Genomic DNA, 22,048 nt, shown 5'->3' with positions numbered 1-22,048 from the left:
AAACGCGACTCCGGTGAGATTGAAAACAGGGCAATCGAATACTCGAAGTGGTGCACTCGGAGGCGAGTCTGCCCTCGTCAGTTTTTTTATGTAATAGAAAACTCGGGTTCAGTGAAGTTCGGCTTTTATTATTCCCACGCATGCATCGTTCCCGTTCCGTTCGGTGAAAAAGGTAAGAAATGCCTCAAGTAGGGGTTGTTCCCCATCCATTGTGTGCAATCTGCCGGTAACCGTGCGCAGTCCAACTGGTCTAACTTTCGATTTTACAGCTGACCGTTATCAGATTATTTCATTACATCTGTTTCAATGACCAGAATAAAATCGCTAAAAATGTGGAATCTGCCTTGAGGGAACGTCAGGCAGCGATCCGATTTGTTTGACGAACGGTTTCGGGAAAACCTGCGTCGTCGTGAGGGGATTTAAAAGAGCCTAGCTAATGCTGATGGGCACGACTGATGTTTTATAGCTGGTTTATAATTGCGCCTAGTTATATTCTTGCGTTATTTGCTCAGCTCATCTTGCGTCTTTACACGCTTGACCACATGCGCTAGGCCTTTTCGAAGTGCCGGTGCTAAGTTTTGGAATGTTTACGCGATTCTTTGCCCTCGCGCGAACACTGTGCAGAGGTGCTGCAGGCGTGTAGAAAGAACGAAGTGTATGTACTATGCATGCAATATCGGTCAAAGTACCCACTGTAGGGCTCATAGCCCCCCCCCCGTCGGATACTGCATACTTCGGCTACAGCGGACGTTTTTTTCCGGATTCAGAGGGTCCGTTGTAACGGGCGTAGACTGTATTCGGTATCCTCCCGATGCTTTCGGTACTGCGACAAGTCCGGCACACCATGGTGTCGGCTTCGTAATGCGCCTTATAACGCCTTGCTTTTCCATCTGGTCCAGCTCCTGCTTTACTGTGTTGTACAGAGGGATGGGAATTCTGTGAGGTACACTGAGAGCGAATGGTTTTGCATTTGGCTTGAGTCGAATCGTGTACTCCTCCCCTACTCTACCTAGCCCTTCAAAGATATCCTGGCCCGGGGCTGAGTCACTTGCAGAGCAAGCTTGTTTTAAGTGCGAATGCACTTTATAAGCGACCCCAAACCATCCACCGCCGGCGGCGGCGGCGGCGTCCGCAGTGCTCCTCTATATTTAAAAAAGAAACAGCATCCGGCGCCAGGTTTCGATCCGAGGACTTTGCGGCCGCAGCGCGACGCTCTACCGACCAAGCCACGGACGCGACGTGATATCAGCGTTAGTGACGCGCCTTATATCTTTAACGCATTCAAACTACGTCGTCAGCGGCGTGCGTTGGCGACTCAGCGGCGTTATAGCGGCTTGATAACTGCGTGGTGTACACGTGATACTACAAAGCCGATGGAAGAGATGGAAGAGAAGGCGGCGAGGCGGTGGGCTGCGGGGGCCGAGCGCAAGCGCCGCAAGCGGGCCGACAACCGTGCATTCGCACTTTCACATTCTCCCTCTCGGGGAAATGCGGGGGAATTTTTTTCACCTCGCTCGGCGGCATCGATGAACTTAACGACACCCAATGCGAGGATAGCAGCTAGGGTAGCCCAGAAGAGGAGTAGTCTGTGAAGGCATGACGTACACTGGCTGCACGCAGCTGCGGCCCTTCCACTCCAATGTAGCTGTGAATTGGCCAGATACCTTCAAGGGGTGGTTCCCTGGACCAGTGGAATGACCCTCCGGTTTGTCGAGTTGCGAAGGTACCCCGGGAAAAGTGCTTGGAACAACAGTAACTTCTGCTCCCGAGTCGACCTTGAACTCGAGCGGTACACCGTTCACTTGAACACGAACAAACTTGGCTTTCGCCTTGCGACTGGTGTTCACGGCATGCATCTCGATAGCGTGCGACTGCCTGCTTTGTGAACGTTGTTCAGCTAAACAAACAGCTTCAAACTGTCCTTTCTTTTTGCAAAACTTGCAAACGGCTCTTTTGGCGGGGCAAAATTCCCGTGGATGCGCATCTCGTCCGCAGAAATGACACGATCGGTGTGCGGCGGTGGGGGGCGTTTCCCTTGATCCTTGCGCTTGATTACGTGACTGCCTTGGCGCTGGCCTGTATTTTGCTGCATCAACGGAGATTGGTGCCGATAACTGGGTTTCACGTTTTTCTCGCTCCGCATCTTCGTGCAGTCGCGCATGCATGAGCGCTTTGTCGAGCGATAAGTCGGGTGTGCGGCATAGCTGTTCCGATAACCTGCTGTCCAACAAACCGACGATAAATTGATCCCGAACAAGCCTGTCCTCGACGGACGCCGAGCCGTAGTTGCATTTCTTTACCATGTTTCGCAATGCGGAATAAAATGCATCCGCGCTTTCTTCTGCTTGCTGAGTCCGCTTGTGAAAACGATAACGTTCATGAACTTCATTGCCAGGGTGCACGAAATACGAAGTGAACTTGCTCTTCACAACGCTGTATGCCTGAATTTCTTCGGCAGATAAGTTCAAAGATGCTAACGCGTCGAGCCTGAGTACCCATGCAGTAAAGAAGTGTTCGTACCCGGACCTCGTCTGTAGCTTGGTGCAGTCCTGTAGCAAAGCCATAGTCCTCGAACTGCTCAATCCAGGTAGGCCACGCACTTGGGTCGGCGAAGTCGAAGCTCGGTGGCGGATGTAGTCCAGGTATCCCAGCAAATGCGGCCTCTGACTTGCTTGCCATGGCACGAAACTAGCAGCGGCAGTGACGACCGTACTCAGCTATCCCACTTCTGACACCATGTAGGGGAATGTGTGCTGACAGCTGCAATAGCCGTGCCAACACCAGTGACTGGAGCCTGGAGCGGTGCTAGCAGAACGAATGATGCACACCTTTATTTGTCACAACAATATATAGCATGAATGGCATGTAGCGCTTTCTACAGGGCACGCCGGAGCAGTTGCTAATGCAGCGTTACGCAGCGAAGCGCACCCAAACAAGCGCGCCAGCTGTGGTATGCTAATGAGCCGGAGTGAGAGTGTTGCACACAGCTGTGGGAGAGAAGAACGGAGGTGGGATGCGGACGGACGGCGCGACGACAGCGCAGGAGGGACAAGCCCGAGAGCAAGAGATGCGTCGCATCTAATAATTCAGCAGAGAAGCGCACACACAATGTCTATATTTATTTTCGACGCCCGTCCATCACTGCCACTCACTATGCCTGCCCCAAAGTCACTCATCCGGGCTGTCAGAGTCGTCCGAGGATGACTGCTTCTCACTGTCATCTTCAGTGCCGTCAAGCGTGTTGCTGACGGAGCACTTACGAAACTCTCATGCAACCATATCGTTGGGCAGCGACTGCCAAAGAAGGACACCCAGCTTGACACGGTCGCGAGGGATGGTCTTCGCAGCCGGCCCGTAGGTGTGTTTTTGTTATCGCTGGCTATCCACTCATTTTATGGCTCGTGGGTCCAGTCTGCGGATGGCCTTCGCTGTAACCGGCAGCATTCTTGAGCGAAGTTCCCGAACGAAGTCCGCCACTTCGCTGTCCAACTCGGGGTGCACCGCTTGACATCCACGGAGTGATCTGTTCCGCACAGCTTAGCTTTCTGGCTCCGGCAGTGCCGCACACTGTTGTCCGAATCACAAACTGGCGTTGCGCCGCCATATTCCCATTCTGCTCGGCGACTCAATCGCCTAGGGCTTAGACGTAGCGGTGAACTGGCGTTGACTTCCGCCACTCATTTCGGTGCAGACACGTACAGATATTCACACACGCACACACACAAGACGAGTAAAAGGAAAACTAAAGAAAAGCGAAAAGCAAATAAAGGCCTGATAGAGCGAGAGAGCAGACACCCGCCACACAAATGCACAAACGCTTGCACGGCAGGTTGCACTTCGTTGGCAGACTACGCTTGCACATTGTTGCCAGACAACAATTTACATTCGGCCAATGACCGCTATATAAGACGAGGGGCAACTTTTGTGCGGATTTTTTTTTGGAAAAAAACTCTACCTATATACCGGTTTATACGGTACCCACTTGAGGCCAGCAGTGTCCAAAAAGTGCTCAAAAGCATTTTTTGCGGACTCAAATTGTGTAAACTTGTGCCTCAGCGCACGGGCGTGGCCACCACTGTATTGGTTTCTGAAAAGACCGCGCAGCATGCGGCCGTGGAGGCAGCCTGGCTATAGTGAACTAGAATAGAGGCAGTGAAAAGAGCAGCGCCATGCCTTGAGAGAGCTGTCACAGCCAGTGCAGCCAGTAGCAGCGGCGCCGCACCCGCTCTTCCAGCGTGGCAGGTCAGTGCAAGCGGCCACATCACGTTCGGCAGTATTTTGAATGGTAATTTGTTGTTCTCTCGGTGCATGGGCGGGTCCATTTTTATTTATTTATTTATTTTATTTATTTAACGATACTGCAGGCCAGTATTTTGGCCCTGGCAGGAGGGGCTACACAGTATGCATACAATATAATGAAGATTAGTAACAACAATCAAGACAACACGAAGACTATAGCAACGTTCAACCATCAAAATTTACAATGTGGGACTCAAGCTCTTTCATAAAATCAGCAAATTCAAAAAGCTCTTGTGGCAAAAAATTCCATTCAGACACAGTTAGGGGGAAAAATGTGTACTTGTGAGTGTCAGTTCTGGCGAAAATTGGCGATAATGAGTATTCATGGTTATGTCTAGTTGTCCGTGAAATTAAAGGTTAAAGAGAAGTTTTAAACCAGGCTGAAGATCGCAGAGAAGAAAACCCGTTTCCTATGAGTTACGCCGCTTACAGGTTGGTGAACCAGGGTCACGCCTGTAGGCATCTTGCGTATTCAACATCTCTCTGGGTGCACGTGCACCCGCACAGGTTTTGTATTGTGCACTGTCTAGAGTTACTTCCGACGGAAGCCCAAGTGAGAGTTAAAGTTACTTCTGACGGAACTCTAACCCAATGTTTTGAGTTACGTTCGACGTAACCTGAAAATGAAATTGAAGTTGCGTCCCCTGTATTTCACAGTAAAAAAATAGTCATGTCCGGCAGAGCCTGAAATGGGAATTGAAGTGACATTCGACGTAGGGTCAAGCAAAAAAACTACAGTTGACAGAGCCCAATTACAGTGATAGGCTTATTGAAATGGTCTATTTTATGATACGCATTGTCAAAACAAAAAAAGTCTGTTGCTGCATCATCTGTGGGGCAGCGTATAGGTAAATTGTTGAAACTGTACCCTGTCGTCTGCTTGTGCGTTGGATATGAGAACCAGGCCATTGCCTTTGCTACCCCTTATTAATTAATTTTTTTTTGAAGACTTGGCACGTGCTGACTTCGTTTTCGGCAAGAGCTGCAGACGTTACAAACTGGCACTGTGCCTGTGGAAAGAGGTTCTATTTTGTGAATTCTTGCCTTTCCATTTACTTTTGGATGTTGCTTAAAAATGTGCATGCGCATTTGTATAAAAAAATATCAATGCTTAAATTAAAAATAATGGGAAACTCCCGCGCCCTCGACGGAATTGGAACTCTCATTGCGTGGAAGTAACGTGGATCCACGGTGTTGGTGCCGCAGGAGTGGTACGTGCCGAGCGAGTTCCACGTGCTGATGGTGCGCGTGCTGGTCAAGTACCTGCACCGCTTCTGCTACTCCCTGCGCTTGCCCTCCGACAGCGGTGGCAGCAGCCTCTACGCCTGCCCCATGCAGTGCCCCATGGACGACGTCCGCAGGTCAGTGGGCTCCTCCGCCCCAGGGCGAGGAAGGGGGGGGGGGACGCGGAGAGCCGACCGGCGGGAGGCTGTGGGGGGGGCTGCTTCTCGGACAGGAGCAGTTATGCCTGTGGGTGTCTAGACTTCAGCGCACCTTAAAGGGGCCATGCAGCCAGGTGGTTGGAAGTAATCCGGGGGAGCCCTCCAGTGCGGCACGCCTCCTTGCCCAGGTGCAGGCTGGGATGCATGCCAAACCCCACATCCTCAGTCCCAATCAGCTGTGGGCCCTGCCCATGGAGAGCAGCCACTCTCCTGCCATCCCCGTGTGTGGCAGCCGCACTCTGGCTGCGCACACGGTCCAGCCACCCTCCACGCCGTCAGCTTCAAGTCCTGGTTGTACAGTACTGGTCACCGGATGGCCCCGACCAGTGCTGCACCTCTTCGCAGCCCTGCCATTGCTGCAGCCCAGTCGAGATTTGACCGCCAGGAAGCCGTGCCACGCCCCTGACGGCCCCTGGAGCCCATTGGAGCCAGATGGTGGTTGTAGATGTTGTCTAGTCCACTTGTAAATGTCCAAGTGCCGAGGAAGTCTCATTGTTATTACGGATAATTGTTATAAGCGGGTTGCAAAATAAAAAAAACACAACAGGGATCAGCACATTTTGTTGGCTTGCAAGCAAGGTCGTGGTTCCACTTACTTACAGAAAACAAGCCACAGTCGTTAAGCTTTATTTGCTGTACACGAAGCTGGCACACATTTTTTCCAAGAGCATCTATAAGTGCTTGCCCTAGGTGAGCAAAGGGTCCTTGGCGGAAACGAAGCCCCCGAGGGATCGTGTCATGCGTTGGGTCTCCTGCGAAGACACTGCTGCACAACCGCGTTGCCAGAGTCGTCACTGCCACTGCTGTATGCAGCACTTATCCGCGCAACGAGTGCCCCCTTCAGTGAGGCACTGGGACGTTTCAAAACATCGGCCCTCACATCCCCGAGGCACCCAGCCAAATTCAAAGCGGCGCACACGTGACGCTACCAGTGAACACGCGAGCGAGCGAGGAAGCAGGCATGGGGACGATGCGAAAGTGGCAGCGCTGGGAGGGGGAAGCTCGGGAGGAAATCTGCTCCTCTGCTCCCCTCACTTCTTCGTAAGTGGCGCAGCTGACTCGTTTCCTGAGGGGTGGACGGGACGCGAGGCGCATCACGACACCCGCTGTCGGTACGAAGAGCTGGCGGCAGCTCACATTTTCGGTGCATGCTGTAAGTGGATTCTATCGTTATACCCAATATCACAGCACTGGGGCATTGTAATAAGCAGTTTACCTTACTGAAGAAAGCATACAACAGTCGACGGTGCCATAGTTGTTTGTCGTTAGATGCGATGTATTGTTGTACACGATATTGTTTAAGTGGACTCGGCTGTATCACCAAAGAAGGGCACACGATTTGCAGTGCACAAGCATGACTTTTGCCCAATCACAGCCACAAGGTGCAGCTAAAACATCTGGGGGAAACTTGTTGGGGAAACGGAAGCAAATATGAGGCCACAGATGGCATTCACGTGGCAGTTCAACGTTGAAAGCCGCTCTGTCTGCACCTGCACGTGTGTGTTGCTGCACACAGGAGGAACAAGAAAGGGAGCTTAAGCGCTTGTCACATGTGCCACTTCTGCCCAATTCGTGCCATGGGGAGTGTTGTAAAGAGGCGTGCATAACCGCTAGGACCCGTGTGGTGACGCCCATGGAGCTGTTGAGGCCCAGGCTCGGGTGAGAGCAAATAAGGCGATGGCCTGGGGCACGCCTCCCCAGTGTGCTGTGGAGGCCAGAGGAAGAGCTGCTTCTCTCCAATCTTAGCCGGCGACACCTCATCGTCAGACTTCCCTGAGGGCATCTGTGTGGGTGGCCATGTTGTCGAGGCAAGCGTGGTGTGTAGACAAGGGACCCCTTTTGAGGACGTGTCTCTCTGCGGTTGAGAGGCGCCAGTAGTGTCCCCCCCCATCCCCCTGAAATGTTGAGTGCGACTGACTGGGGGTGCATTGACACCGTCATGGTGTCGCTTGGTGTGCTGAGCTGTGCAGTGGGGACTGTGAGAGTTGCCGGGCACTGTTACGAAGTCACTCATCGTGCTCGAAAACAGTGCCTTGAGGTGCCGACTGGTACTTATCCCGTCAAACCATGCCTGCACAGAAAAATTTGAGCAGGTCGAAGTGTCAGTTGGGCGAGGCCTATGTGTATTGCTGGACTTTCATCTTTTATTTGATTTAGGGCTCTATTTCAAAGGTGCTGCCCTGACTCCCTGTGTGGGCGGGGTGCAGTGCTAAGTGAAGCTGAAATTACCTAATATTGAGCGTGCGTGTTTCATTGAGACCATTTGGGCTACTTGAACGCAACACTTTTGGTTTGCAAGTCTGTGTGTCCCTTGATAGAGCTGCTTTGCCTAAAGTTGGAGTGAATTCTTGAGTGAGAGGTTAATATGGGCAAAACCATTTCTAGCCACTACATATGGTACTACAGTGGAATCTCGGTGATACGAATTCGGTTGATACGAATTTCGCTGTGATACAAATTTTCAAAATTCTCCGCCGAAAATGCATTGTATGCAATGTAAAAAAATTCAGATGATCCGTACGCATTTACCGCTCCGGTGCAGGTGATACAAACACGCGAGCCGCGAGCAGACGACTGCGGCGTGGACGGGAGGTGGGAGTGTTAGTGCGGCCGTGCGGCCTTGGTTGCGCGCGGGCACAAAAGCATTAGTCCTTCCCCACTGACGGTCCTCCTCCTCGTGGGGTGTTTACAATAGCGGCAGGAAAGGTGCTGTTCCGAACGAATAGAACATCTCGCCTTCTCGACGCCTGGTCTTTCTCCCGCTACAATCCCTTCTCTCTGTAGCTTTCGTTTCCGCTGGCTGCAGCTCGGGTGCCTCTAGCTTCCTTTTTTTGTATTACACTTTTTGAATAAACACTTTTTTCCTTTTTTTGTATTACACTTTTTGAATAACCGTTCCCTCATTTCTGACGGTGAATACCTTCGCCATTTTGCCTTCTTCGCATTCCTCGCTTCTGAGGTCTATGCCCCGCGCTCTAGTTACCCTTTTGTCGCCTTGCCGTGTTGCCTGCTCCACTTACGCGTCGATTATGTTAAAGTGTGAACCCCATGGAGCGTTTTCTGCTGACGAAAACGTGCCGCCACGAATACCACCCACATGCTGTGCGCGGCGCGGCAAGCAGTGCCAACAAGGCGGCATCACCGGCCGCGAAGTGGTGTGGGTAGCTTGACTGACCGCTGTTTAAAGTGCCACTTAAGGAACTAATGAAGTTGCTTGTGCAGTAAAGGAGCTGATAATATGGGCAAAAATGACACTATAAAGCATCGTCCGCGCGGCTAGGAAACACGCCAATCAAATATCCGCAACCGTGGTAAGCCTAACACCTCCGGCGGGGCCAGCGGGCTGTCCAAAGCATTTTCAAACTGCCGCCATGAAGAGCTCGCCTTGCCATTGGCGGAGTCGGCAGGCTCCTCTTACTGCCGCGTGCGTCGGGCGTCATTTTCCGAGCGAGTTGGAATCTGTCGCGGGGGCGAAATCGGCAACGTGGGCGTGCGTGCAACGCTGATGCGGACGAATTGCATGCGGTTCGTGTGCGCACGTCGCGTCGACGATAAGCACACGTTCTTTTGACTCCCACATTGACAATTCGGGCTGGCACCCCGGCGCCAGCCTCTGCCTCGGTTGCTGCGAACGGCAGTGGGAGGAGCCTCACGATTTGTGCCAATGGGGAGACGTGTGCCTCATGGCGGCAATTTCGAAGCGCTCGCAGCAGCTGGCTTCGCCACCTCCGCAGTGGACATTTGGCGCGGATGGCATTTTATAGTGCAGTTTTCTCCCACACTGTGAGCTCCTTTCCCGCATGAGCAATTTAGTTTGCATCTTGAGCTGCGTTTGAACAAAAGGTTACAAGCGGTTGCTGAAGCTACTTGCACCTCTTCACGGCAAGAGCTGACGCCATGTTGCCGCCCCCCGTCACATGCGCGGCACTATTCCATTTTTTCTCGTTTTCTGATGATACGAATTTTCGGGTGATGCGAATATTTTTGCCACCCCTGGAGATTCGTATGACCGAGATTCCACTGTATTATCACACTTCATAGTTGTCAACATTGTTGAGCAAGAGTAAAGCATTAGGTGCACTTGGGGCAGAACATCAACATACGGCGTTCTTTTAATTAAATAGACATGGCTGCTTGCTCGTTGTCAAATCAAATAAAAAAAGTAGGCGTTGAAAACAATGTTTTGACCCCCCAAAACAGCGAAGAGTGCTTGTGCCGGACCCTAGTCCCCCTGGTGGCACTCCAAAAACTCCCACAGTCACAAGAGCTTCAGTAGATGGCGTGAGCAGTGGTTGCGGCAAAATTGCTGCCAAACGCGAACACGGCAAATGGCAGCTGGGCGAGGATGAGGAGACAGGCAGATGACTCTCTCCTTTGGCCACATTGGCAGCAAAGTGAGCGGATGTGCGGCCAGTTTTTCGCATGGCTGTTCTAGCTCTTCAACTTCCCATCAACTTGGTGCATGTGTTTGTGTGTGTGAGAGAGAGATAGAGAGAGAAGGCCATGCAGCAGTGGGCATGTGACGGTGTTGTGCCTCCCTCTCTCTTGTCCCCTGCGCCCAGGGCCGTGCCTCAACTCCTCCGCAAGCGTCTCTACGAGTTCCTCAAGCAGGCTCTGAGCTGCTGGCCCCTGGACTCCTCCTTCCGCCTGGTGAGGGCATTACATTGCAACGGGCAGAGGGGTGTGAAGGGCATGTATGACGTGTGTGTGCTGATTTGATGGAGCCAAATGTGCAGCTGCAGCTGTGTGCCAGTCCTGACCACTGTGCAGCCACCCGTGGCATGTTTCCCACGTGCATTTCTTTCGCTGCCTCCAGCAATTGGAATGCCACCCTCACTTGCCAAAGAAAAGCGCGAGAATAAAAGAACAATGGTTTTCTCGAGATTTGTGCTCCCTTACCATGTGTAAGCTCTGGGCAAGTGCTGAGATATCTTGTGACCTTCTTGCCATAGCTGGGAGGAGCTTTTTGGAAAGGTTGGCTGCGAGTGAATTGTCACGATTTGCCCCGCATTTGTGAGTGTGCGAGGGTCGAGGCACCCTCTTGCCGAGAGGCGACCCGCAGCCCGCTAGTGGCGACGATGGACCGACTTCGAGGAAATGTCCTCGTTGGTGTTTATTTCGGTGCAGTTAACAATGTTGCCCACCGAGCCTAGCGGGCTATCAGGCCGAGCAGCCAACGCAGATTGTGACCAGGGAGGTGCCCCATACTTGTCTCCTGAATGAGTCAGTGTGATGCCGTATTCCGTGACTGCCTTGGCCACGCATGAGCTGTTCATGGATGGGGGGCCAAGTGCAGAACGCGTTGTGCTGACCAACAGGAAGAGGGGTGCAAATTGCGAGCGCTGTGGTGGTGATCCCTCTGCCCTCCCTGTGTGGTGGTTGCAGCCCCTGGAGACGTGGCTGAGCTTTGTGCAGCCCTGGCGGTACGCATCCCCGCTGGGCAGGCACCACGACATGGCGGCAGCGGACGGCCAGCCCGTGGACGCCTGCTGGTGAGGGGCAGCTTTTGCTTGTGCTTGCTTGCGTATTACAGACGCAGCGACGTAGGTAAAATGGACTGTGCAGCTTTCGCAGGGACGAGTAGGCGTCAAAACAACAGCGAACGTGTTCCAACAGCGACGGCATGCCGAAACTTGTAAACAACAAAAGGAGCGAGATGCTTACGCATTCCTGACAGTCCCTCAATGACCCTCCCTTTCGCATTTTTTTCACCTGTAACGTCCCTTTTTTTTTTTTCTGCTTTGCACACTGTAGGGACGTAATCTGGTCTAGCTTCTTAATCCTGGGAACTGTGGTAGAGCTCGCTTAACTCTTTCATTACCGCACAATAGTGGCCTATTTTGAGTGCTTCCACAAAACGTTTTTTTCCCTCTTGAGCTACTCAACACATTTAGCATTGCTATGCATTAAATTGTAATTTATAGATTCCTCTTTCAAGCACACAATAGCGATTTTGTGAAAGGTACAATTATTTACAGTCTACGCTTGTTACAGTGGATCCGGCAACAACGGACTTTCGGTTACAACAGACCATTTCTGTTGGTTTGTCTGGTCCCCATGCATTTTAAATGGAGTCCACTACGCTCGTAACGGACCCGGCTAGAGCAGACAATCGGCTACAACAGACTAAATTTTAGGCAAAAATTGTTTCGACTGAATGTTTATAGCGGACTTCCACGGGGCTGGCACCCGATATGCTTTTTTTTTGTTTATTTTGGCAAGAAAACTGTTATGTCTGGCAACATTGCTGGCAGTCGGGTTGTTGGCACAGCCAAGCCAGTGCCAGTGGCTTTATTTATTTTTTTTTTTTTTTTGTGCGACCAGCGGCATAAGCGGCAGGGTAGCTGATTTCACTGTCGGATAAATTAAGTGTAATTAACGTTGTTGAACATGGGGAAAAACAGGCCGACATCGCCAGAAGTACAGGCCCATCTAAGCAGACGGTCCGCTCTACCGTCAAGAATAAGGCCGCTGCCGATAAACGCGACTCTGGTGAGATTGAAAACAGGGCTATCGAATACTCGAAGTGGTGCGCTCAAAGGAGAGTCTGCCCTCTTCAGTTTTTTATTTAATAAAAAACTTGGGTTCAGTGAAGTTTGGCTTTTATTATTCGCACGCATGCATCGTTCACATTCCATTCGGTGAAAAAGCTAAGAAATGCCTCAAGTAGGGGGTTTGGTTGTTCCCCATCCATTGTGTGCAATCTGCCGGTAACCGTGCGCAGTCCAACTGGTCTAACTTTCGATTTCACAGCTGTCCGTCATCAGATTATTTCATTACAGCTGTTTCAATGACCAGACTAAAATTGCTAAAAATGTGGAAGCTGCCTTGAGGGAACATCAGGCAGCAATCCGATTTGTTTGACGAACGGTTTCGGGAAAACCTGCCTTGTCGTGAGGGGATTTAAAAAAGCCTAGCTAATTCTGATGGCCACGGCTGTTGCTTTATAGCTGGTTAATAATTGCGCCTAGTTATATTCTTGCTTTATTTGCTCAGCTTATCATGCGTCTTTACACGCTTGACTGCATGCGCTAGGCCTTTTGCAAGTGCCAGGGCTAAGCTTTGGAAACGGTGTTTGCGCGATTCTTTGCCCTTGCACGAACACTGTGCAGAGGTGCTGCAGGCGTGTAGAACAAAGTGTATGTACTATGCATATGCAATATCGTCGGAGTACCCACTTTAGGGCTCATACCCCCCCCCCCCTTGGTCGGATACTGCATACTTCGGCTACAGCGGATGTTTTTTTCCGGATTCAGAGGGTCCGTTGTAATGGGCGTAGACTGTATGTGTAAATAAACAGAAAAAAATGATGAAGTATTCACTCTATATGATGAAGTAAATGATGAAGTATTCACTCTAGGCAATTGTACTGAACCTAAAAATTATTTTAGGAATTTTAGGATATGCAATTTGTTTCTATGTTCCTAAGCTATGATTCAACGTGTACATCAACGCCGTACATCAAGTTTTGGATTTTTGCGGGCCCATCAACCTTGCGGCCCTGAAGGCTGTGCCGCTCCACAAAGCTATTTGAGAGCAAGATGGTCTCTCTAAAATATGCATCCAAACATACTTGTTCGCAGTCTCGCACAAAATTCTTATCACTTCAGCGGCAAAAAACAAAATCCAGCACTCTTGAGAAGCTGTGCACAATGCTCCGCAGCGCTAACCTGACATGAGCACCAGGCTATCTTGAAGGTAATAATGCGATATGGTGCTGTGCATTTGGCAAGATATCCCCGCCGCACGTTGTCCAGACCCTACACATGAAAGTAAAATCGCAGTCGTCTGAGAGGAAGCAGGTTTTGTTTTAAATACAGTGTGAAGTTAAAAGCGAACCTTACCTGGCAGCACCTGTGAAAGTGTGAGGCCATTGAATGGGAGTGTCTTTATCAGAACTAAAGTATGACAAGTCCACATCGCTGCTGCAGTCATCACTGCTGCTGTTGTAAAATAAATTGCAACAGCAGCAGCCAAAGTCCCTGCAACAGCTGTCCACCTTTGCGGAGCGCGCAGTGAAACGGGACGCTGTTTTCTCTTAACTCGTTGCTACCATATGTTCAAATTTCACTCCCCATGCCGCCTGCACATGTGAAATGTAAACGAACAATAATAAATCGGAAAAGGAGTTGTCAATAAATATGCCAGATGGTGTTCCCTGCAAGGTGCCGTTTTTAGCTTTCGCGGGACGTTTGAAATCATTGGAACTCTGTGTCCGATGGCCTATGATGGTAAGGAAAGATTAAACAAAAAGAATCAAGCCACATATGCCCCGTGGCATATGTGGACAGCACGTCAATGGTGGCAAAGGGTGACGAAGACGAGGCTCTTGCGTGGGTCTTATGTTGCCCACTCAGATCTGTCCAAGGCAGCTCTGTTCACATGCTCTCTTCACTCTGTGTTCGTTCTGTGCTCTTCTGTTGCTCAGTCTGTTGTCGGGGCGAGGCAAAAATTTTGCCATAACAAGGCACGGTGTGCGCATCATTCAAGAACAGGAGGCTAATGCCAGTATGGCGCTGGGCTTTCTTATCCAGAGGCTGTTGGCCACAGTAGCTTGAGCAGGATTGGGGTAGCACAACGGTGGAGTTGGCCTAATGCTGACATGAGAGGTGCATCCCAGAAGCGCCTTTGGATTGCCGTTCAGCCGCACGTCACTGGTGCAGGGTGGGAAAGCCTGTCGTCACTAGCGGAGGACGTGTGTGCATCTTAGTGGCAGTGGACCGTCAGTGCTCAAAGTGCAATTCATCCAATTCCCATCTGGTTCGGACTTGTAAAAAAATATATCTCCCGTGTGTTTCCATCTCAGAATGTCTCGTTTGTCAACAGAACGATTTTGTGTATCCCAGTCTATTGGAACGACAGTCAATATGTGTTTTTGCATTTTGAAATATTTAAAAAATATTCGGAGTCTTTTAGTGCTGTGTGAGTGGAAGCTGAATTGGATATCGCGTTGTTTAATTGGATGTTCGAAAGCTCCAAATCCATGACAGTGCAAAAAGTGGACAAAGACACGAACGGGGAGGACAAAACAGCTCTTGTTTGTGTCCTCGCCTTTCACAGTGATGTGATAGCTGTGCCAATTGCGCCTAACTGCACCGAGAGGTAAGTCCTGCTACATCCTGCTACAAGGACTCTGATTTCGAGCAATCTGCGCCAATCTTGCGCCGAAGCTTCGTTTCGCCGGGTCGATGTGGCGTGCTCTCTACGCCACAAGCGTTGAAGAGGAGGGAATCTTGGAGAACGCTTGCGAAAATGCTCTGTGCACGCCACAGGCGCGCTGACGCTGCCGCGGAACACCCGCACACCGCATGGGGCGCGACCGGCGGCGGCTTCGGCTGCGAAGTGGTGTGACATTGAGGCGATGGGTGTGGGGATCTCGAACGACTGCTTCTAACCGCTCTCAAAAATGCTGCTGAAGGCACACAGGAAGTTGCTTGTGTGGTAAAGGAGCTGATAATGTGGGCGAAAATGGTACTTTAAAACATCATCCCCGTCGCTAGTGAAAGCGCCCATGCAATGCCTGCCGGGGTAGTAAGCCTAAACATCTCTGTCTGAGCCAGCTGGCTGTCTCGAGCGCTTCGAAACTTCCGCCGTGAGGTGTGCGCTTCCCCATTGGGGCAAGTCGGCAAGCTCCTCCCACTGTCGCGTGCGTCACGTGTCAGTTTCTGACAGAGGTAGAAGGTGCCGCGGGCGCGATATCGTCAATGCGGACGTGAAAATATCGCGCACGCAACGTCAACGTGCATGAATCGCGTGTAAAAACGCGCCATGCGGTTCACGCTTTACTATCTGCTTTGCAATAAAGCTTGGCGAGTTAGCACACCACCGGGATGGTTGGAGATTAATGGGAGAGGCCTTTGCCCTGCAGTGGGCGTAGATAGGCTGGTGATGAGGATGATGAAAGCTTGGCAGGAGTTCACGTGACTAACTCCGAGGGGTCTAGATGGAGAGGGCATTGCAAGGGTAGCTAGCGAGAAAGGGGAAAGGGACGAAAGTTTAAGATGGCTTCTTTTGAGATCGGCTGTAAGCCGGTTCATTGAACAGTTTTGAGCTCCGAAGAAAGGGATCTTTTCTGACTCAACATGCCGTTCAGGAGGAGTGCTACAGGAGCGCTTCAGGAAAGTGTTTTCCGATAAAACTTGCTTTGCAAAGCTACTCTTCGTGAAGGATGGGGTCGACGTTTTCACTGATTTTTTTGTCTTCGTTTCAAATAAGTTAGCCATTGGTCCACCTACTCGATGAGCATCATAGGTGACCCTCTTTCAAAAGCTGGGTGGGCGCTTCATGAAGACAGAGTCTTACCGCTGAAAGAAAGCCAGAGGGTTGCCGTTGTTGCAAACCTAGTCCCCTGCAAATTGGAAAGCGAGTGTTGAAGTCGGAGAGGACATATATAGCACGCAATTTCGTCTTGGGAACCTGGAGAGAAACTGACATTTAGGTCGGGCGCTAGAAGCTTTTACATAAAATGCATTTAGTACATTCTGTCATGTGTTACTGTGTTCCGTTCATTAGGGTTTTACAAAAAGTTCTGTAGCCTACCAATTGCAATGCTACCCCGATTGTCGTTTTTAAAATAAAACTTCAAGTTATTTCATGATCTGTTGGCTCATGCTGTGAAAGCATGTACACACTTGCACGAAAGGATTCGGTGCTTGTCTTGGAGGCATTTCATAATCAGTGTTAAAAGACATCTGTGCAGCAGGAACTCGTCTGCACTGCAGGCATTTTGCTTGTTTAAACATTTTTGTGTGCCCAGGATGCTGCTTTTGGTGATCCCCTCAGTTTTCTTTCCTCTCAATATTTTTTTTCCCCTCTTTTTTCCTCTTGATATTTCTCAAATCCTAATGCTCGTTCTAGCTGCTCCAAAAGCCGATTTTCCTGCTCCAAAACCTACTTTTGGCTGCTCCAAAAGCTGCTCCAGACTGACTCGACCCAATCACATCAGTGCGACCCCTGGTGGTGGCCCCCAGGCAGGGGTTTGTGCAGGAGCAGCTGCTGTTCTACACGGAGCTGCTGGGGCTGCTGCTGCCGCGCTTCTGCCGCATGGACCTGGCCAGCCGCCGGAACTCCTTCATGCTGCACCGCGTCGCCAAGGTGCGTGCTGCGCTGCTCGCTGCTGTGCGCACACTTCGCAAGGGTGCACTGGGAAAGCCGGAATTTCTCCGGGATTTTGGGCAGTTCTGCGTGAAGTTGGGGAAATCTACGTGAAGTTGGGGAAAATTTGCTACAAATTTACGTGGTACGAAAGTCGGGGTAGTGCTGGCTCAAGTGACAGAGAACACGCTTGATATGGCTGGTGCGAAGCACACAGCCATGGCTGGCTGTGTGTTTGCTTTTGTTTGCTTGTTGTTGTCGTTGATTGTCAGTTGCAGCGAGACATGGCACAAGTTCTGGTTTTGATTACAAACGATTGTTGCCTCTTCTCGGGGCACACGACACGATTGGATTGCACGCTGTCACTGAGACTCCTTAAAGGGGGGTCTCACCTGTTCACATTCCCGTGGGACATACCACTTCATGGCCCACAGGTTGAAAAAGCATTGTGTAGCAATGTGAAAAGGTTGACAAATACATAGACATGTTCCTAGTGGCCTGGTTTGGTTCTGTCAGAAATATATCACCTCGTTGTTGAAATAAAAAATAAACAAGAAACACATTTTGGTTTATCTGCTTTTCACTGGATGGCGCTACCTGTCTAGCAAGGGAGAGTGTTCCATATTTATTTCAGCACAGAAGTCGTCTATTTCTAAAATAAGCAAACTAGGCTGTGTGGACGTTTGTACGCATTTCTAAAACCTTTCATATGTGTGCATGACATAGTAAGCCCCCATAGGAATGTAACAGGTGAGTTCTCTTTAATGTGGAGCTTCCCCCAATTTCTGCCTGTTGTTATACTTCTGGGGCAGCTTACTGTGCAATCAAGGCTGCAGTGCCGAAGCAGACCATTCTGCTGTGCTGCGGGGAATAGTGCGACAAAAATAATTTGCTGGGTGCAACCTGAGCAGTCAAAAAATATACATTAGCCTTGGATAGACGATAGCACTAAGCTATTAGTCAGAATATGTGAAACGGAGAGCATTATGTCACATTTCCGGGTTCTTTTGGTTGCGACGTTCACCCCTGGCATCGCATGGGTCCGTTTCAAAAAAAAAAAAAAAAACATGGCGTTCTCGTTGACAGCAGCTTCCTTTCCCTACGATAGCTTGCCATCCAATTTGCGCGTGGCATTTTCAAGATGCGTGAGGGCGAAACCAGGCAAGTGGTGTGCAACTTCCGCACTTCATTCGGTTAGCCAGCTTGCCGGCGTAAGTGAGCGTAATGTCGTGCGGCTCAAGGCAGAGGTTCTGTGTGGTGCTCCAAAGTCCCCACAGCATCAGACGGCTTAATTTGGTGACTGGAAGACCAGCTGAAGTTACTGGAAAGATGAGCGCATTGGTGCGGTAGTTTCACCCTTCCGTGCGCTCAATGCGATCCAAATGGGGTTTGACTTTGCGGTGTAATGTGTGCATGCTGCTCTTTTGGTATACCATGCCCACTGTATGTAAGCACGCTTTTAAACACGTAAGTTGCGCTGCCCAATTTTCAGCCCCAGAAGAGTTTGCACATCAGTGCATGCCCTCAGCACTGCAGCGCTGACAAACATCACGTCATTTCTGGGCGGCTCAGAAATGGACGGTATCGTCCACGCTGTAATTTGTTAAGTTGGTCTGAGTTCTCCAGTCAAAGGGTGTGCTTGTGTTGAGAAACAAATGAAGTGTAGAAAAGAATGCGCCAGTGTGTCTCCAATTTCGGTAATCGTGCTTCAGCACACTCAACCACATGCACATGAGGAGAAATGAACTACTATAGCAAAGGCGCATCTGTCACGCCAGAACTGCAACCGAGACCACTTTATCGGAAACTACTTTGACGCAGTAACACAAGACAGCTAGCCCCCCCCCCCCCCCTTGTAGCCTTCTCTCCATCGCCACAGAAAGTTGTCCCTGAGTGTCTGCGTTTGATTGTGCCACAATGGCTTTGAAATGAGGCTTTTCAAAAACGTGGCAGACGTGGGCGTAGCGCTCAGTACTGAAAGATTGAACCAATTTCCACCAATGTTAGGGTTTACTCCCTGATGCTAAAAATGTCCTTTGCTGAGCAGAATTAGAGTGTCATTCACAATGCCTATTGTCTACCTCAAGAGGAAACAAGTATCCCTAGAAAAGGTTTAAAGAAAGCACACGAGCACACAACCAAGTATATACTGGTTGGGACTTGGTTCTTGGTTGCGGGAAGCCAGTGTTCCATCCCTGGTGCCTCCGAGCAGGTGCTCTTGGCCAGGCAGGGCGGGACCCTCTCACACGACTGCAGCCTGCTGGGCCTTCCAGCCACGGGATTGCCCGTGGACCGGGTAATCCCCGGACTGGAGGTAGTCCCGCAGCAAGGCCTCACAGGGTCCACGTGGGCAGTTGGGCCCTGGCAGCGGGCAAGTCCGGCCACTCGTGCCGCACACTACCATGCACAGGACCATTGTGCTCGAGTAATTTGGAACACCTTGATGGTAGTGCACTTCCACACGGACCCTAAGAAAGGAGATGACGAACCACAGTGCTGACTCACACCCCCGTGTGTCCTACTTGCTGGCTTTTTCGCCCTGCTGTCTTTGTGTCCTGCGTCGGACATGGTGACTTGGGCCATACACGGTCCACGAGTGGCCTGTAAGTGCGCCTATGGCAAAAGTACGAGGAATGGCCGAAAGGGCGAAGCTTTCGACAAGGGCTACCAAGAGAGCTTTCACCAAGAAGGGGGTAGGGCTTTGGGGGGCGCCTAGGTGTACTGGCACTGTTCTCGAGATGTGTGTGATGCACCCCTTGTGCATGCTTATATATCGCCGCTTTCCCCCAGGTTGCCGTGTTGGCCAATGTCATGTGTGGACCGGGGGGGGGGCATGAAATAGGTCTCCCAGAAGGCCCATCTGTGTACTCTTTCTCGACTCTGTTGCTAGAGCACACCATTTGGGTCTCTCAGTCTGGCTCACGTCTGAGGTCCTCTGTGAGGCTCAATAGTGGGGTGTTCTCTGCCGTCACATACCGTGCTGTTGCCCTGCTGGAAATCAAAGAGCTCTCATCCAATGTGGTCACTTTGTTTAGTTGTGGTTGCCTTTTGCATACCTGCCACGTTTCCCGAATTTTCCGGGAGACTCCCGAATTTTCATGGTTTTGTACGATTGTATGGCTGAAACAAAAATATCCCGAAAACGCACCCGTCTTTGGCCAAATCTTTTCCCCAGTCTGGCCACATTGTGCCGGATGTATACCTGAAAATCCAACCCGGCACCAATCGGCATTGTTATCAGTGAAGTGCTTAAAAAGCGTAGTTGGCCATGCGCAGACGGTGAACCTGTTCGTACGCAGCGCCGCCGCCGCCGCTTTCATTTTCACACGAGCATGGCCGTTCTGAAGATTTAGCAAGTCTCCAGTGGTGTTGTTAGTTTAGACGAAACAACAGAACAGTTCAGTTCCTGCTGTTTTGTATTGCGCTTGGCAGTACTATTTCCAGGACTTTCTGAAAGGGCGGCGTCAGCCTCGTCAGTGGTGTAACTTGTTGGTAGTTTGGATGAAGAAACAGTTCATTTCCTGCTATGTGTATAAAACGTGTGTAAAGTTACCCATTCTGTTGTTGCTGCTACCCCCCCCCCTCCTAGTCGGATCTCCCTAATGCCATTTTGGCAAGCCTGGCAGGTATGCTTCTGTGTGTAAGCACCGTTGTCATGTTCTCCCTTTCTGACGCTTCCTCTGTTGCAGGTGTTCTCCCAGCCACGGCTGTTTGCGATGATCAGAATAGGTGAGTGGAACACAATGGCGGACGGCAGGCTGCTTAAGGAGACGTGCACAACGGCCGTTTTTTTTTTTTTTTTTTTTTTTCTCTCTCATCCTGACAAGGGGCGAATTTCTTTATAAAAAGCATTTCCTGTCTACAGATCTCAAAGAATGTATCTGAAGAATGTGATAGCTGTGTCTTGTAAATTCTTCAGTTCTAGTCTTGTTTTTTTTTTTCCCCGGCCACAATATCCTCGTCGTGAGGTCTGTTGTAGCTCACAGCATCTTGGGATGTATGGGCCACACAAGCACAGAATGTTGGCTGCATTAGAAAGCTCATGGATTGGACAGGGCAAGGAAATGACTAAGGTTTGTTGTTGATAGCATAAAATGTGGCGCAATTTATTTTTCAAAATGCAGCGGAACCCCAATGGGACGACTTTCAAGGGACCGCACGAAAGTGTCGTATGACCACAGTGTGTTGTCCAACCGGGGTGCGGGTAAATGCCGGCCTAGTAGACGGTCTCGTGCGACGGGTGGGCTGACAACTTATTTAAACTACCATAGTTAGCACGTTCTCGCATGATTTGGGAACCTTTAGCTGAAATCGCAAGTTTAAAAAAAAAAGGAAACGCCTGTTTTGTGCCCTCCTCCCCTCCACGACGTCCTTGCTGGGCCGCCAGCCCCGCGCCTTGCGCAAGCAAGATAGCGCAAACATGGTCGGACTGATTGAGAAGGGAAAACGTGAGCATGAAACCGCCAAGGCCAAGCGAAACGAACGATAGTACAAGGCGTTGATGAAAAAAAAGACAGCATTGCTGCAATGTACAGGGGGGAGACACCCTTTGAACGGTCCTATGCCATCGCTATTTGGTCCAAGTGCTCAACGCACCCGCCGCGGTGGCTCAGTGGCCAAGACGTTGCACTGCTGAGCACAAGGTCGCGGGTTTGATTTCCGGCGGCCGCCGCTTTTCTGATGGAGGCAAAAAGCAAAAACGCGGGTGTGTACGAGATTTCGGCGCACGTTAAAGATCCCCAGGGGGCCAAATTAATCCGGAGCCCTCCACTACTGCGCGCCTCATCGCCTGCGTTGCGTCGGTGCATCAAGGTACGTCCTCACTTGTGGCGCAGCGCGCGCACAGGGCCGCGCGCGCAAAAACGCCGCTGCTTTTTGGGGGCCACACTACTGAGAGCGCGCGCGGGAAAAGGCGGCGGCGGCGGCGGCTCAAACCGGTGCTCGCCCTCTCCAACGGTGCAGCAGGGAAGAACGTTTCTGCACGCTCGCCGGCTGTCCGCGCCGGCCCACAGCTCCTCAAGGAGAGCACTGACCTCGCTCACGTGACCTCGCTCACGGGACCCGGGCGCTGATTGGCTCGTTGAGTTTGGCGCAAAGTGCCCTGCCGCGAGAATGGGTCCCGGCACTATTTTTTTGCGGCAGAGCAATACCAGCCGCAATGGCATTTATAAATATCAAAAATAATTATGGTCCGAGCGCAGATCCGTGAGGAA

At 50.9% G+C, this 22,048-nt stretch overlaps 1 protein-coding gene across 2 annotated transcripts in view; it reads left to right on the top strand.

Annotated features, from left to right (window-relative positions):
• LOC144165197 (sphingomyelin phosphodiesterase 4) overlaps positions 1-22,048 on the top strand; it is a 78,227-nt gene that overhangs the window by 24,802 nt on the left and 31,377 nt on the right. For both annotated transcript variants that reach the window (XM_077695317.1, XM_077695316.1), the window contains exons 8-12: positions 5,506-5,660; positions 10,304-10,391; positions 11,127-11,233; positions 16,712-16,835; positions 20,525-20,564. In XM_077695317.1, coding sequence (XP_077551443.1) covers positions 5,506-5,660; positions 10,304-10,391; positions 11,127-11,233; positions 16,712-16,835; positions 20,525-20,564 — 514 coding nt within the window. The remainder of the gene's footprint in view (positions 1-5,505; positions 5,661-10,303; positions 10,392-11,126; positions 11,234-16,711; positions 16,836-20,524; positions 20,565-22,048) is intronic.

The sequence above is a fragment of the Haemaphysalis longicornis genome, unplaced genomic scaffold (genome assembly GCF_048455015.1).
Source record: "Haemaphysalis longicornis isolate Haplotype H1 unplaced genomic scaffold, Haemaphysalis longicornis Haplotype H1 scaffold_14, whole genome shotgun sequence".
NCBI lineage: Eukaryota > Metazoa > Arthropoda > Arachnida > Ixodida > Ixodidae > Haemaphysalis > Haemaphysalis longicornis.
This window is presented reverse-complemented; position numbering and strand designations above follow the sequence as displayed.